The sequence below is a fragment of the Haemorhous mexicanus genome, chromosome 1, assembly GCF_027477595.1.
Source record: "Haemorhous mexicanus isolate bHaeMex1 chromosome 1, bHaeMex1.pri, whole genome shotgun sequence".
Lineage (NCBI taxonomy): Eukaryota > Metazoa > Chordata > Aves > Passeriformes > Fringillidae > Haemorhous > Haemorhous mexicanus.
In genome coordinates, this window is record NC_082341.1 from 117,602,791 (window position 1) to 117,620,699 (window position 17,909).

Here is a 17,909-nt window from a genome sequence, read left to right on the forward strand (position 1 = left end):
TGGAATAATCTATTTGCAGCTAAGTGGTTCAAAAATATGATGGTGATCTTTAGAGCTGTTGGTGATAGCTGAAGTTTTAGTGGTAGCTAAAGATTTTTAATTTGGGAGATAAAAAATAATTCACAGGAATTAAAAAAATTATGGAAAGATTAGCAGGCTTTTCAAGGACTTAAAAAACAGGATAGGAGACATTTTGACTTCATTTACAATAGGGCAAAATTTTTCTAGCATCTATGCAAAATTTTATGTGATTTGTTCTTCTGTTGACTTTGAAAAATATTTTTTTACTCTGCATAAAATTCCTAAGCCTTTTCCTAAACCAATTCCTGAGCAGAATAGATTTTGCCAATGATTGTATTGGGACCACCATTTTTCTTCCATTTTTCTCCCCACATTTCCAGTGTGTTTTTTTATTGTTTTTCTGCTAACAATTGACTATAATGAATTTTTAGACTATACAAAAAATTATTTTTAAAAGTACGGAGAAAATTATATTAAAACCAGAGTAGAGGGCATTATTTGAATTTCTCACCCCTCATTACTTCCCCTCTGTGTTGTCTGACATATTTATTTTTCTTTGGATTCCATGTTCATCATGTCACCCTACGGCACAATTTCACATAATGTGAGTATGAGTATCAGACTTGCAAGATAAAAAGTTGTCAGTGCATCTGTTCTGATCTTTGAATTGCCTCACTTTTATGATGTCACATAGATATTACATTTCATTTTGGGGAGATTTTCTTGTGTTTTTGTCTTACTATTCTTCCTAAAATAAGATGTATGAAAATTCTGAAAAAGTCTCCCCAATAGTCAAGGCTATTTAAGTAATTTTTAGCAATATATTGGACTGATATAAAATATGTTAATTTATCTTGCTTGATTAGGATGTCTGTGTGATTTAAGAACATACTAAATTACAAGGTTATGGATTTTTGAGTGAAGAAATTGTCCTGTTTCATTTATCATTTCAATATAGATTTTTTTAAATTGTCCATGATTCAAGTCATAAGCCATAATGACTTATTGAACCTTTGTTACTGAACCTGCAGCCACTAAGTTAACTAATTTGTGTCACCATTTGATTTTGAAGAATGAGCTGCTTGAGGTAAGTTAGAAACCAGGAAGGCAAAAATTATCTTTCAAATGGAATGTGAATCATAAATAAAATCTGTTTTCATTACCCTTCCTCATTCATTAATAGGGACTCAAAGAAACTTGAAAAGATTAAAAACAGTTTTTTAGGGACTCAAAAAAACTTGATAAGAATAAAAACGAACTAGATTTTTGATTTTATTAAGGAGCATGCTATGCACTGTCTATTTGTGATTAGCATTTATATCTTTTCATCACGTGTCTGTGCTAAGCATTTATTTTCAGAAATTAAATTTCTGGGATTTTATAGTTTCATTAAGTGCCATATGTGCCAAGTCCCCATGTGCAGCTACACTAAGATATGATCCAAAACTCTCAGTCATATATCATATTCATCCAATATTTCAGTTCATATATATGCATGAACTATTAATTTTGTAAGTTACAATCCCTTTCCAGTAAATAAGTTTCTCCAAGTTTTTTATAGATCAAAGCTGTTTTAGAAGTCAGAATGTTTTCCAATAACAGAAGTGTTTCCAAAATGTCATTTACTTAACCACAAAAGTGAAAAATTTCAACAGTTTCTCACCTTCATTGTATAAAAAATTGCAATATTTTATTTTATTTCACATGTTTAGTATGTTTAGATAAACTGAGGTCACTTTAGGAACTTAAAAGTTATCATAATTCTCAGAGTAATCTATTAAAATAGTTATCAAGTATTTGTTTAGTTTTCCCTTGTTTTCCAGAATATAGCCTGTGCTATTTTAATCCACACATGAAATCTGCACATGCATTCAAACAAACTTGTAAATGTTCCTAATTATTATCATACAGCCTTTGCTTGGCAGTTGCTCTTTGTGTTGAATAGTAGGTCCTAAACCTGAAGGAGAAATGCTTTTCTGTTAATAAAACTTTTGGTATAGCAGGTTGTCTGGAAAATCAATCTAATTTTTCCCCATGATCTACAGGGACAAGGGAGAAATATCTAAGGGAGCAATTGCTCTAAATTTCATGGCTACTTTAGTATTGAGTCAATCAAATGTGGAATATCAATACCTCTGCACAGCATGAGTGACTATATCCTGTTACTGTGATGAATAGCAGATGTAGAAATATGAAAGAGAAAAACACTAAGAAGAGATTACATACAGTGTTACAGGGATATCATCAGGAAAGATGATATCTCACTGTGTGTCCAATCTGAATTCAAGAAATCAAGATGAAACCAAATTAATTCAATTGAATTTATTTTGAAGCATAGATGTCTCAATTCCTAGAAATTAGAGATCATGCATTTTCTTCAGTTACAGACAGAAAATGTGTCAAACTTCTGCACATAGCAGTACAATTTGTTTATACTTACCCTCCTCTTCTGTGTAAACTCACCTCATTCACTGAGATCTAGAGACTGGAATAGAGTCAGAGCGATGAGGATCTTGTTTATGGATAGCATATGAAACAGCAGAAATGAGAGAAATTTGAATAAATATTGAATAAAAATAATTAAAAACTTCTTATACTTTATCAGTCAGTTGTTTGTTTGGGGTTTTTTTTCCTTCTGAATTGTTCTTCATTCAGGAATGAATGAGATTTCAGAGAACATGACTTTTTAGTTATTGCAAAAAAATACAGTGTTTAGCATTCCTTTCGATGGTTGAATATTGTGGTACAGATCCCTCTTCTTTTTGACTTTTATAAACTTATTTAGTCACCAAACGAGTAGATACTTCAACACATGTTCTTCATTGAACCTGAGACTATATGACAGTTTTAGTGCTTGATATTGACAAAATAATTAAGTATTGAGGTGTCACTGTTGTAAGAGAAAAATGGGCCTTCTCCCTGTCTCTGGTTATAGACCATAAAATATCCAATAAACTGTGACAGAGACTAGTAGTGTTGATTTCATACAAGGGGATTTTGAAAAAGCTAATAATTTCCAGTGTGTTATGATAAAAAATACAACCTCCTCTGTCCCCCCGCCCAAAGGAAAAGAAGAGAGGAAAAGAAAAACAATAGACACACTATTTATCTTAATGCATATTCCATGAAAAAAATGTTGCTGAAAATTCTCTGCCCAAAAGTACGGAAATAAACTAGTGTAAATTTCTTTTCAAAAGGTACACAACATTTAAAATCTGGGAGGATAAAGCATGCAGTAAAAACATTCATTTTAGGGACATTCATACCACTGGTGCACTTAGAAACTTGTTGACTTTTTTACCTTTTCGTTACATAATTATTACCATTTCCTTTACACTTTTTTGATTGACATTTAAGACAATGTCCTGTAACTTCTTTGTTAGTGTAGAGATCAGTTTCACAGAGACATTTGAGAACAGATCTGTCCCTGAGCAGCACTGTATGAAATATGGGTTGAACTGTTTTCCGTAGTAGTAGTGTACCCGTGCATACTGGAAAATGTATTTTATTACTAATGGCACGGTTATAAATCAAAAGTCCCTTGATGTGTCTACTCCCTGTTCAGTGGTTCTCCAGAAGCTGGCATAGTGGTGACTCTTCTTCTTCTACTCTTTAAGAATTTGATATTGAATAACTCAAAATTAACAGGATAGGTAGGAAATTACATCCTGAAGTGAGCTGGATCAAGTTCGAGTTCAGACATCTGAGTCAAAAGGTCTGCAGGTAGTGGTAAGAGTGCACAGGACTCAACAATTGTAGCTATAGATGAAGTCTGTTCAAAATAGTGACTTAAAATAGTCTGCTAATCTATTTCTAAGCAAAAAGGTTCAAAAATCCTACACAGAGATTTTCAGGGAGTGTAAAAAAAAAAAAAAACAAAAACTGGTGGCCTTACACTTCACTTACATTAAATTTCACTGACATCATCTGTCAACAAATATGTAGAATAGACCTTTAACAGCTCTGAGTATGTGGTTTAGGTTTTTTGTTGTTGCTAGTACAATAAGTATTTCTTATGCTTTTGCATTGTCCTCAGAGGCATCACTTATAAAAACTGTCAATGTATGATATCATGTCTGGGGTTCAAGGTTTGCAGCTATGCTAAATTTGACAGAAATCAGTTTATGCACGTGAAATACTTGCAACAAAAGAAAATTTCTGAGAAATTGTCAACACTATTGATTTTTTTGTCAGATAGTCTACATGGGCTGGACAGAAGAACGGGAACAAGACTCCCTTCAGGACCGAATGTACACACCAAAGTTTCTAGCACTGAGGGGATCTTCCCTGTATAAATTTATAGCACCTCCAGTAAGTATGTTTCTTATGCTTAGTGGGAATAAATATTATTAAATTAAATAATGTCATATAATGTGTACAAGTCTTTCATGATGAGATACCACTCAGTGGGCTAGCAGTACTGTAACTAACAGCATTGAAGAGTTCCAGGGTATGTGGTTTAGAAGTGATGGAAAACAGTTCTTCATCAGATGATCAGCAAGAACTTATTTTCCCACACTAAAATGAGCACTTAAAAAAGTGAAATATAATTATAAAAGAGATATCTGCTCATGTTAAAATGGAGCTTTTAAATTTTTTTTTTTTGGCAGACAGAACAGGCCCAAAGCAACATGTTTAGATTTAAACTGAACAATCATTCTAGAGAAACTGCTGAGATTTGGGGAAATATCAAAGCTTTTTACATGCTGTAGAGATGGAAATATGACTCTATTTAGATTCCATCCTGAATGTAAGTTTTTGCTGCTTGAGAGCACCAAAAGGAAGGTAGGGAATCAAAGGCAATTGTTTAAGTTAAATATATTAGTTGGAATCTCACTGGGAACACCAGGCAAAAATTTAGCACTCGTCTTATACTCAGCAGTTTACTTTCACTGTCCTATGGTACGTCTAAGATGCAGTAAAGATCCTCTAGCTAACTTTTAAGCCAGTTGCTAAGGAGACAGTAGCAGTCCCATCCATGCCTGCAGCAGGAAGTGTCCTGTGGATTAATTTTTCCTGTTTATTGGGTGACCTTTCTGACTGCTGCTAAACCCTGTGTTTGTCAGATCCAGGCTGTAGCTCCTTCCTGCCTGAAACAGAATCATAAAATAGTTTGGGTTGAAAGGGAGCTTCAAAGGGCATCTAGTCCAACCTCCTTACAGCAAGCAGGGACACCTTCAACTGGGGCAGATTGATCAGAGCCTGTCTAACCTGGTTTTGAATGTTTTCAGAGATGGGGCATCTACCACCTCTTGGGGCAATATCTTCCTGAGGTAGTTCAAAGTCATCTTGCAAATCTTTACATTGATCATCAGTAACTATTGGTGTTCATTTAGCAAAAGGTTTAAAAACATGTGAAGGACATGGGGAATGGAAATAAGTATGAACTGAAAACCTCATGTATTCAATGTTTGTAGACTAGTTCATGGGTGTGGGATTTTGGCTCTCTCAGGTCTATTAATTAGTCAGGATCTGATTCAAATGTCAGATTATGCTAACAAGCACCTTAATTCAAAAACATCTCTCCTGTCTTTGCCAGACCTACTTGAGCATTTGCTGCCTGTCAAGTAAAACCAACTCAATTCTGGGTACTAGGTAGAATCAGAATCAGTGATGAGAAATCCTGTTCAATACAAAAGAGGAAGACTATTCTTTTCTAAGAACAATGGAAGAGACCACAAACCTCTTTATTGAAGAATCATAAATTTAAAGGAATAATGTACTTGTAGGGGGTAAATGTCTGATGGGGGTGTGATTAATGGATGTGAGAGGAACATGTTCATTTGAAGAATTTGAACCATGGTGACATGAGTAAGGAAAATCTTTTCAAGCCACTATTGTACAAGACAAGAAATCCATTTTCAAGTTTTTATAGCTCTTCTTTCAGCTCAGCTGCAAGCACAAAATGAATTTGTATTGCCAGATTGTGATTCCTAGTCTAAAATAGAAAAACTGTTCAAATGTAGAGAAAAATATTTTCTCTTCATGGAGTAGGAGGGAAGCAGAATGATAAGTATGCTTTTTTTAGGACAGAGCTGCCTTAAGAGCTGCCTACAGAGCTGCCTTAAAGACATAGGATCATAGAATGTTTACGTTAGAAATGACTTTAAAGTTCATCCAGTTCCAACATGTAATGTATATAATAATTGCACACTTCTAAAATCCTTTTTTCTGTATGCAGACTTTTACACATACAGTTAAGTTTGCTATTCTGAAGGTTTGTCTCTTCCAGGGATTAGAAAATATTATGAGCAAAATTTCAGCAACAGTTTCAGAGCTTCTTGTTAGAAGATGTATGAAGTGTAGTTAAAATAAAAACTGCTTTAATTATATGTGCAGTATAAACTGCTTGGACAAAGTTGTTTGCTGAAAAGAGATGTCCTGCAAACTTTCTTAACCAGAAAATCAAGCAAAAGTATTTCCCCAGTCTCTGCCAAAGTCTAACACATTAGGGAAGCATGTGTTTAAACGATGTCAATCAACAGCCTCCCCTGCCATTTTTTTAATCTGTTTGATCAACAGTATTTCTACTTCCCATGCTCAGATAAAAGAGCAATCCTGGTCTTTTTCTTAGTTTCATCTTGAAATTTTTAAAGAAAATTACTTCTTTACTTTTTTAAAGAAAATTACTTACTTTTTCTGTTATTTCATGGCGCATTTCCTTCTTTAGAATTATTAATTTTGTCAACTGTGGTGGGTTTCAATTTCTTCCAGTTTATAATTGGTAATTTACTTGAGAAAAAGCCAATAACATCCTTTCTTTTGCTACTCAATATTTTAAATTAAAACATAAAAATGGAATGGTGCAGCGATTTCTATGGGTGTCTTAATTCTACAATTGTTTTTGTTTTGCACATATCTTTGTATAGAGAGAGTTTTGTTTTGACCTGAAAGGAAGTCCCTTTACAGTTACAAACAAAATCAGGAAACCAGGGGAGAAGAGGGAGCTCTTATATTTCCCCCCAAAGAATAGAGCCTATAGTAAATTTTTAAGCACAGCTTCAAATGACTTTGTGCTTCAGGAGCAATAATAATGACTTTTCCTCATGGCACAATAGGACTTCATGTGGTGTGACTGGGTGTTGTGGGCTCAGTGGGGCTGTAGCAAGACTCCTGTCCCAATTTTTCTGTTCATGGTGAGAAATTTATCTTTTTGTCCATAGGAGAAAGAGTAGCTTTGTGGTTTAATACCCACAGTTCAATAATATAATGAAGACTACATTTGACAATGACTGTAAATAAAGGAAATTCTAATAGAAGAGGAACTATAAGACTGTGTTTTTGAAATTTTCATTCCTGCCTGTGATTTCCTTAAAGGACCTTCCATTACAGCAACGTTTATGACTAAAAATTAATTAGATATAGAATTTTCTCATACAACATCAAAATAATTTTGATCTATTAATGATTACTTTCTCTTTAAATAAGAGATAACTTGATCTCATATAATATTTTTTTCCTTGGGCTCTAGAAACTAATTTTTTTTAATTTTTTTAAACTTTCGATAAGTTTATCCTGAATCTGGTAGAAGCAGTAATGTGCATTTTCATCAACCTCTTCATTGTGTTTAACAAATTTAAAGCTGTCTTCCTTTGGATATGGGCCACTGTCCAAAGTGTCTTACAATTAAGTTGATTATTCTTTCATTTATAACCTCAACTTCATTCTATTTTATGCTTTCTTCTTTATTTTGAGATTTTTAATATTTTCCTGTTTTCTGCTTGAATTTTCCTTGGAAATTTTATACACTGTTCTGATATTGCCTTAACTCTTCCCTTACTGAATGTATTCATCTATCTGTTTCTGTCTCATTTAAGTCTTAACACCTACCCTTCCATGATTTAATTTAATTTTTCTATATATGCATTTTTCTGTGTAAAACAGTTGCTTAAAATGAACACAGTTAAAAACAGTTGTGAAATCCCAAAACAAAGAGGAAAAAAAAAGACTGTTATTCAATTCTCAGTTTGTTAGAATTTAGGAGTAGATTGATCTTGGTAAGAAAAAAAAGAAAATTAATATCTGCCTGTGTTGTTTCATGCTTGGTTTTTTTCCCTCTGGATCTCAAGGGATGTGGGGTAAGTGTCTGGGACATTGCAAGGTTGGAGACTGGTTTTATGGATTTGCAAATGCTGTAGGTGATTGGGAGCAAATAGTGGCATGCAGTTGCAAGGAGGAAAGTGGTGAGAAGTATGTTTTCTAGTAGGCAAGGCCCTGGCTCTGTGAGACAAAAATTCAAGGGCTTTATCCTCTCAGGATCTCACTGCAAACTCTGCAATTTCCCAGGGGAAGTATCTTCATTTTGCATAGAGCAGGCTGCATGCAAAGGAACTGCCTTGTAAGGACAGGGAGGACATCTCCTAAGCATTGCCTGAATGGAAGAGTCTGGTCCCTGCTAGTTGTTCTTTGAGGCAGTGCTTGGTCTTTCTGAATATACTTTAATCAATGTAAATAGTTTAGGGAATTTCTTTTTTTTTTTTTTTTTGTAATAATTCTTAAAAACCAACAGAAATAACTTCATTTCTTTTTCTGTTTATTTTGTGTTTTGTTTGTTTTTTAAAGGTCACAACCTGGGATTGGACACGAGCTGAGAAAACATTTTCAGTTTATGAGATAATGTGCAAAATTCTCAAGGTATGATAAGAAAGTATATAATAAATTGCCATTTTGACAGACAAGAGCATAACTCCAACTACCTTGCAGAAAGAGAGCTATTTTTTTCCCTTTAAAGTAAAATGTCAGAAGTTCTGGTGTCAGTAGGTACAGAATCGAACTAGAAGGCATGGCAAAATTGGAAATAAACTGATTTTGACTAGGAAAGGACCTTATTTCTCCATAATGCTATATGGAGTTTACAGCTTCCCTTTAATGCCACATTTAACTAGTGTTACACTTCCTTTTCTAACTGAGGACCTAAAGAAGCAGCTGTTTGGTAGTTTTCAAACATGTTGATTAAACTAAGCAGCTGCAATGTATGATTTCTCTAGGACTGAGAGCAGAGCCTTTAAAATTAGCAATACCCTTCTGAAAACTTTTGTCTTATTTTTTCCATTTTCTTCAGTCTGTCTGAAGTGTAATATATGAGAAGAGATAGCGATACATGTTTAGAAAGCTAAAATTATGAGCAGCAAGTTAAATAAGACCATTATTGTACATTGTTTCAATTTTAATTGTGAATTCAATCAGAATTATTTTATCTGCTCTTTTCTCTGTTTTAAAAACAGTGAAAAACAGATGCTCAAAATTTCTCATATAAGAAGGAAAAGAGATGCCTTTTTCTATTCATGTGAATTGCTTTCTGGTTTATGTTGGTCTTGGGGTTTTTTTGGTCCAAATTACATAAAAGGTAATTTTAACATTTCTATCATTTTACCTAGGCAGAGGCAGACTAGAATCAAAAGGAAATATGAAAATACCATAGTTTAAAAAAGTGTTTCCCATTGGGAAGACCTTTTACTGACATAAATGGTACATGTCTAAGGTTTGTAGGTCACGTAGGTGCACTATATTTTCCTTAGGGAGGCAGATTAAAGTTGCAATGGCTCAATAAAATTTGGAAGCTTTTTGCACTTGAGACTTCAAAAGAAAAAAAAAACAAAAAACCCAAAAAGCAAAGGAAAAAACCCACCAAGTTTATAGTCTGAAAAAATCCTCTTTGCTCACGATCTTAACAGAGAAGTGAAAAAGTTTTCTTTTACTGCTATGTTGCCTGTGAGGTCTGGAGTCTTCATCAAGGAGTAGAACCTCCCAAACACAAAGCATCCCATCCCTGTGGGATGTCCTTCAATCACCAAGTGTGTGCAAATATTGACTCCTCAGCACTGCTCATGTGGGGAGAGGAGTGACAGGACAATTTGTTCACTCGGTGAAGGCATTGCACTGAGGGTGTAAGTGAACAATGCTCTAAGAACACAGCCAGGCTTTTGATAGAATTGAAAAATACCACTTCTTACATGCACTTTTTCCCCCATTCCCTTTGGTAACCTCTGAATCATTCAGGCTTTGGACTTAATGCAATAAGCATCAAGGTAGCTCCTCTTTGTCAGAGAATTAAGTGCTTTGGAGCCAGGATGACTCCTCCTTATGACTTATCCAAAGATTTTTTTATATTCTTTGAACAGAAATGTATGGAATGTGTGCCATATCATTTTCTGTAATTTAAAGGCCCTTCTTCTCTTCTTTTAGCCATTTGCCTTTGTTAATGGTCTTCTTAATTCACTTGCAATTTTTGCCGTTTTTCTTTTCCCCCCTTTATTCTGTGTCTCCTATTCCCATGTATATCAATACATGGGTTCTTTTGGTTTATTTTCATTTCTCAGCCATCTAGCAGAAGTTATAACAGGCAAGGAGACCGTCCACAAAGCAGTAAAACCTAAACCAGTGCCTTTCTGGCAATGTTGTGTGGAAGCACAGAAAAGAGTACAAATATGCTGGGATTTTTTTATCATCCAGCCATCCAAACTGTCTGGGAAGAGGTGTAGATCTTCCAGCCTCAGTCTATATTAACAGAGAGGCAATTCCAGCATAAGTAATATAAGAATATAATTTATGTGTTTCTTTATAACTTTATTCATATTCAGTTGTTGTAATCATATTTTCTGTAAATATGGTCAGGCTTATAAAATGCTGAAATGTTTCAAGCAGGTTCTTCGGCTCACAAAAACCTGTAAATAATAAAAACTAAAAGTGGGAAAATCATTGCAATGGAATTGCAGCTTCTGACATTGGAGCATTAATCTTCACCATATTCTAGTTTTCTACAGCAGTTGCTATAGAACTTAACTACGGTTTCACTAAATATAAAAGCAAATAAAAGCAAGAAAAACAGCTTCCCATTACACTACTACATGGAACATCTGTAGAAACTCAAGGTTTTGTTCAGCTTTTATGCCAGCATCTTTAAAGTCTCCATTTAAACAATGAATGGTTTTTAGACCCATGTGAACAAGCCTCGTGGATATTGCTGAACCAGAGGCCACTTAAAAAAAAAGGTTATTCTGGTGTTTTGTGATCACCTTCAAACTTCTTGCCTTTTACAGTACCTCAAGTGCTGCTTTTGTTATAAATCTATTTGACATAAAGTGTGACACAGGTTTTCATGCTAATATTCACTTCAAGTAGGATTTGCAAGTAGGCTGTGTTAACCTCTGTATGAGTTAGCTCAGGAGTGAGAAGTAGTGCTTTAGAGTTAAGTGATATCACATCATTTACCAAGAAAAGTGTATCTGTATTGCATGGATTGCTTGCTTTTGAATGAGTTATTTTAAAAAAAATTGTCTACATTCAGACTTACGTTCATTAGGATGCAATGTCAACCAAGGTAGCTGGTATTTTCTTTCGGGTATACTGGCAATTTCAATAACTGTCCCTCGTGCTACAGAGACAGGGCTTTGCTTAATATGTCTGTAATGATTTTTTCTCCATTTTCCACTCCTTAATTGTGAATAAAATTCTGATGAACTTTACAAGAGCAGTCTGGATTGGAGAGACTTACTATCCTAAATTTGTCTTTTAAAATACAATTGTAATTTTCCTCAGTTTGAGAGACTTCTCTAAGTTTCTCTTCATGACAGAATCACTACAGTGGAGAATAGGAGCTCCCAGATCCTACTGAATGCATACTGAATGCCTATTTTAGTGTTTCAGGATGAGAGAATAATTCCTTTTCTGGTAACAGTAGAAATATTAAAACAGTAAATAAATATTAATGTCTACACAATATTTTGTCTGTGACAAAGTACTTAACTGATTTAATCATCAGGAAGGGTATATAGTCCAAAAATGTTAAGTAAAACCCAAAACTTAGCTGCCACATACATGTTTTCTTTATATTTACTTGCATGTGTTTAGTGTTCTTTTTCCTCTAGTATCCTTTCCAAAGACTGATTATTTTCACAAACAATATAGACATCTGGGATGCCATTTTAAATTGTCACAGTTGCCTTAGTGTCAAGCAGCTAAAAGGCAGGATGTTTTGCACCTTATTCTGAGATATCAGAGATTATTATGTAATTTATAGCTAGTGGATTCATATTTGTAATGCTCATCAAATAAATCACTATTTTGTTGTAACTGTATAATTTTTCTTTTATTTTCTGGATCAGGTTACAAAGAAAAGAAAGTAGAACCAAGGCATTAGTCTCTATTCTAATTTGATTAGGACCTTCTAAATGACTAGGAAGATCCTTAAAATTTGAAGCATAAAAATATGCTTTAAAAAGCAGTCTTTTCACTGTGTGAAAAACAGTTTTATTTAAAAGAAATTTAGCAAAATGCTTATTGAAAGAAATTTAGCAAAATGTCATTGATCCCCTAATTTAGTATTTACAATTTTGTACAGTAAAAAAATAGAAAAAAAACCCCGAAACCCCCAGAACTACTTTCATACACTACCATAACAATAATGTAATATAAAAAAAGATTCTGTATAAAGTTTACAAACTGCCAGATAAAAATACATATCACATAAATAGTAAGCTCCTAATTGTCAAGATTTTGGGAATGAAATAATAATTATTGACATGAAACCTAGGTAAAGCTGGCTGAGTACAAAAATCACATCCTAATTTAATTGGTTTAAATTATTAATTGTGAAATAATGGCAAACATCAGTGGACTTATTTTGATGTAAAAGGAGCATTTATGGAGATGCAAATAACTTAAGACCTGGGGGGGGGTAAATGCATAAATTGGTAAGCATTTGAAATAATTAATTAAAAATTCAATTGATCTGTTAATTAAGGGGGGGAAGTAGAGAGAAAAAAAGGCACTGAAGAACTCTTTAACCCTAAAAGTAAGCAAGTAATAAGAAAGTGAGTAGAAATCAATGTCAGGCAAGTTAAAATGGTGAAGCAGGTAAGAACTGTAAAAGCTGTGCTGATTAGTCAGTGAAAGAAGTTGATGCCATTAAAACCGCTTGAACCAGTACCACACCATTTGAACCAGTAAGAAATTAAAAGCATTTAAACACTCTACTTTTTTTTTTTTAATCACAAATTTATTCAGACTAATGCTTATGGGACAGTGACACCAGCATGTGGATGAACATCTGTGGTTCGTATTAAGAAGTTTGTTAGGAAGAGAATTTAACCATACCACTTTTGACATTGAAATGTATCTCTGAGTCATTTTCAATGGAACTGCTGGAAGAATTGGCTATCAATAAATATTTCTAATTTATTCTCTCAGAAGCTTGTTTCACCTTATCTTTTATTTTGAGTGGTAAAGCCCATTAAAAGCCAACTAATTTTAAGGTTGCAATTGCTCAACATTCAATATTCCAGAAAAGCAGGTAATTCTATCACTAACTTCAAAAAGGAAAGGGTCCTTATTGTGTTCAGTATTTCAAATCTTATTTAACTGGATATGTCTTTTTGGTACCTCTTGATACACAGTTTTTACATGTGTGTTTTGACAGAATGTACATGTGTGAGTGTGTATAATTTAACAAGATTTAAGTACCTTAGACAAATTTGTAAATTGTTTAAATATTTAAACATCTTTTCCATATAGGGTAGAAAAAGGTTTGTTATGTATTTCAGGTAAATTATGAAGAGTAACATAAAAAAATTCACTTTTTTGTCCTTTTTGCTTCAGTTACTTATGTTCTTCAGCTCATCCAAACATCTCCTTGTAATCATGAGAAAATGTTTTCTATGGTTTAGTCACCTGCCTCCTATCTTCACTGGCATGCAAAAATATTTGAAGATTCACAGTTAGATCATGCTTTATTCAACATAAAACAGGAAACACATTCAAGTGTTAGATCAGCTCTGAAATGAAATGTGAGGATAACTGTGGAAGGCAGTCTGTGCTGGCACCACGTCAGGGTAGTGAATCATTGGTGTTTACAGTTAGTACCATTCACATCAGTGCAACTCTAATTTTCTTGCTATATTAATCAGGACCAACTTGGTGTCTCAGAAGACTTGTGATTCCTTCCTTATTTTAGCTGTTAGTATGTGTAAAATCCTCAAACGTAGTTATGTTAATTATTCCCACTTAAATTGCCTGTAATTATGCTGTCCATTTCCAGTAAGCCAAGTATGGGAAAAGGATGTTATAAAAAGGATGGGAAACTACTGACAATGTTATTGTATTCAGGTAAGTTTTAAAAATAATGCCAATAGACACATAAACATATAAATTGCAGGTAGAGAACATATTTTTAGGTCTCTCATTCACATGGTTTGCTCAATGGTGAGCCTTGCATCCTGATGTGATTCCACTAAAATACTTCATACTCACAGTGCTAAAGAGGCAGAAGTAATGCATCCCTTTTATGAATAAGTTAATATTGCATCCAAGGAATATTAGACTTTCAGCTGGGGTTTAGCCAGCTTTTTGGAAAGCATGCTAACTGTTGAGTATTTCAGTTGAAAACAATTGAAGTAATTTTCAGTCTTTGGTTTGCCTTCTGTTCTACATTTAAGACTATATAATGATTCCACAGAAAAGAGGATCTATTTCCACTCTAAATACAATTGCAGTTGTTTTCTAGGATAAGAAAAATATTAATAGTCGGAAATATCTCCATGTCCGCTGGCATCAAGGCTAACACTGAGTTGACTTCAGTTAGGCCATAAAGAAAAATTTCTGTATTGAAATAGAGCTCCTGACAAGGCCACTGAATGTCCACCACTGGATCCTTTTAAGTGTAAGCTGGTGTGTAGCTGCTCCTATCATGCACAGGGATAGGCGCTAGATGGCTGCACCTCGGGCGAGGTCATGCACGTTTCTAGTGATTCTGTATGTGATTTCATTTCATTTCTCCTCAGCATCTACAAGCCCTAATCTATGTTCATCTGGATAAATTTACTGGGCCCTGTGTGTAAAAGGTGTTGATGTTGCTGTAACTCTGCAGCACCATGTAAGAGACTTTTCTGAAAGCGAAGAGGCAGTGTTATTTCGTGCATGACAACTACCACTGCACAAAGAATCATTCATTTTTTGTTTGGTTCAGAGAGAAAGGACAAACAACATTTGAAATGTAAACTTATTAAATAAGGCTTTTCATGTTTCCTGTTAACTTTAGAGAGGTTTCTCATTTTTTATTAATTCCCCCCCTCTCTGTCTTTTTCTGACATTTCTTATGCAATATTAATATAAACTGTCACCTTCTGGGTGAAAAATAAATGACTTGCTTTCTGCTGGGGCTGCCAATCTCCGAGTCTGATCCTTCGTCCTAGAAGAAATAACAAGATAAACACACAGAGGAAAACAAAAAGAAAAACAGATACAGAAATAAACTTTTAAATTACTTCTGCAACCTCTCCGTTTCAGAAATTGCTTTTTTTGTTGCCTGTCGAGTTATAAGACTGACAGTGCCATTGCAACATCCTTGAAAAGCAAAGCCAAATTAACTTTTAGCATAAGGCAAAGGGAATGTTGAAAAAGAGCAGAAATGAGGTGTGAAATATAAATACTGTGCAGGGGTACTTGGGAAAGACAAGTATGTGTCTTAAACCCAAGATACTTGAGATTTTTCTGCAGCTTGAGAAGTTTCTCTCCATTGACTTAATCTAACCGGAGCATATCTAAAGATTGGAGTGATTCAGTATTCTATTAGCTAATATACTCTGACTCATCAATTTTAGTAAATTTTTGTGAAACGTTTTTCTCTTATTTATCAATTTTCTCTTCTTCTATGGTCATGGACTTCAATTATTTGAATTTTTTCCTATCTTTATTTCTGGCTATTGCAATACTTAAATTTAGCTTGAGATGCTGTAGTCTTATTGTACAAAGAATTTGTGACTCTAGGCAGTCATGCAGCAGTGATAATTTTGTATTTTTCACTGAAACTGTGTCCCAATCCTTATATGAAATAAAGTGTTCATGTCTCAGGGACAACTATTCAAAACTTCATTTCGTGCATTCTCTTCTCAGTGGAGGTCTAAATGATGATTACTCTCAACAGCCAGAGCCAGCAGTGAAACCAGAAATATTAATGTCTTAAAAAATCTTTATCTTGTTGCTTTATGATAGGACATTTTTTACCACAGTCCTTTTTAAATTTTTTTTCTTAGCACTGTGAGCAAGTGCATGTAAAGTAATTTTTTTACACACTTGCTTATGGAAATTTTCTAGCATAGTAATATTCATTGCAAATGCTTTTCACTGTGCTACTGTAATGTACTCTCACCTTGACATAATGTATTGACAAGCTATTTGAGTAAGGAATTCTGTCCACAAAAGAAAGGAAGCTAGATAACAAAGAGTATGCATTCAAGCAGGTAATTCTTTTAATATAAGAAACAATCAGTTTGGTAGGTAATTTTCCAAACTTTTGTTAAATCAAGTTTAATGCTTCTCCTTCTGATGTTTGTGTCTCTCATGAGGAAGACCTTTAAAAGATCTTTGCCTGCCTTTAAAACAAATACATCTAAAGTTGGGGGAAAAAACCCAAACACAAAAACTGACAAAAATGAGAATGAAAAGCACTTTTCTTCCATGTAATTTCTTAGTCCATTTCTGCTGTTGAGTCAGGGTTTGTTTTTTTGGTTTTTTTTTTTTTTCACTTATTGAAGAGGTGCATAGATATTTTAAGGAAATATAGAGTATCATGGTCTCACCATGGCCAGTAGGATGACAACTCCCAATAGCTGGAAATATGGGGAAGGTTCTCTTCCTATATGCCATGGGGATGCAGCATGTTCAGAATAAAATCTTCAAAATGGTAACAGTCAAATTTTGCCCAGAAACTTAATTGTTTTTTCAAAGATCTCAACTTTTCTTCCCAAGGGCAGCAAATGTGTCCCTGTCCCTGAATCAGCCATTGCTGGTCTAAAGAATGGAAGTCCCACAGCAGCCCAAAAAGCAGATTTGGGGGCTGATGCTTCTCTGTTTATTTATTTCCTTTTAACTGGGACAATCCAACTTGATTCCTTTTTCTAATTTATTTTACAGAACTGATTTAGCTGTTTTAACAATAATATAAAATACAACAGTATCCTCAGACACACAACTAACATGGGGGAAAAAAATCAGCTGCAATTATTTAAATTTTGGAAACTTTTTTAAAAAAGGGTCGGAATGGAAAGATAGGATCACTCTTTAACATTGCTATCCATTATCATTATATTTACTCTTATGGGATCTGTTCTTGAACTTAATTTCCAGCAAATAATGTTTCAAAGTTTGGAGAGGTAAAAAACCTTAGTAACTCTCTAAAGAGATGATCAGCACAGTTTTTAGTATCTATTTGTAATTATATTCATCTCTGATTTCTGTGTAACAGAAAATGACCACTAATGCGTCTCTAGAAAGTATTAGAATAATTTATTTCCTCAAAAGATTAGTTGGTTTTATGAACATTTTGAAAATTTTTCTCATATGGCAAAAAAATAAACAATTTTCTCAGTTGAGTTCATTAAGAAATAGACACAATTATGGCACTGACTCAGAAGAAAACTGCTTTCAGACTCTTGCTCTGATTCAAAAGAGGGTCTTCAAGACTGTCTTTTAATCAGGCAGAATAGGAAATTAATTTTCCTTTTCAGGCAGAATAGGAAAGAGATTCAAGCTTAATGCTGAACATAATGGAATATAGGGAAAGAACCTTTCTATTTCTCTCCAGCCATTAGACAGATCTTTCTAATGGAAATGTAATTGAAATTAAAATTTCTCCTGCAGTTATAAACAGTATCCCCTGTGAGTAAATATACTTTTTGTCAAATCTGAACATCAAAATATTTTCTGACCAGTATTAGTTTGGCTGCAATTCTGTGTTTACTTAAATATGTGTATGCATAGATATCTGCAATTTTGACTTTTTTTTTAACATTTCTTAACAATGAAATTCAGAAGGGTTCCAATAAGATGAGCTATGTACAAATGCATGCCTCCATGGATATTATTTATTTATTACTTGAGTAATGAGGATATGT

General features: G+C 34.0%; 1 protein-coding gene across 2 annotated transcripts in view; it reads left to right on the forward strand.

The window, feature by feature from the left end:
* The window catches only part of SNTG1 (syntrophin gamma 1), a 317,863-nt gene that overhangs the window by 261,451 nt on the left and 38,503 nt on the right, over positions 1-17,909 (forward strand). For both annotated transcript variants that reach the window (XM_059860474.1, XM_059860481.1), the window contains exons 13-14: positions 4,216-4,332; positions 8,584-8,655. In XM_059860474.1, coding sequence (XP_059716457.1) covers positions 4,216-4,332; positions 8,584-8,655 — 189 coding nt within the window. The remainder of the gene's footprint in view (positions 1-4,215; positions 4,333-8,583; positions 8,656-17,909) is intronic.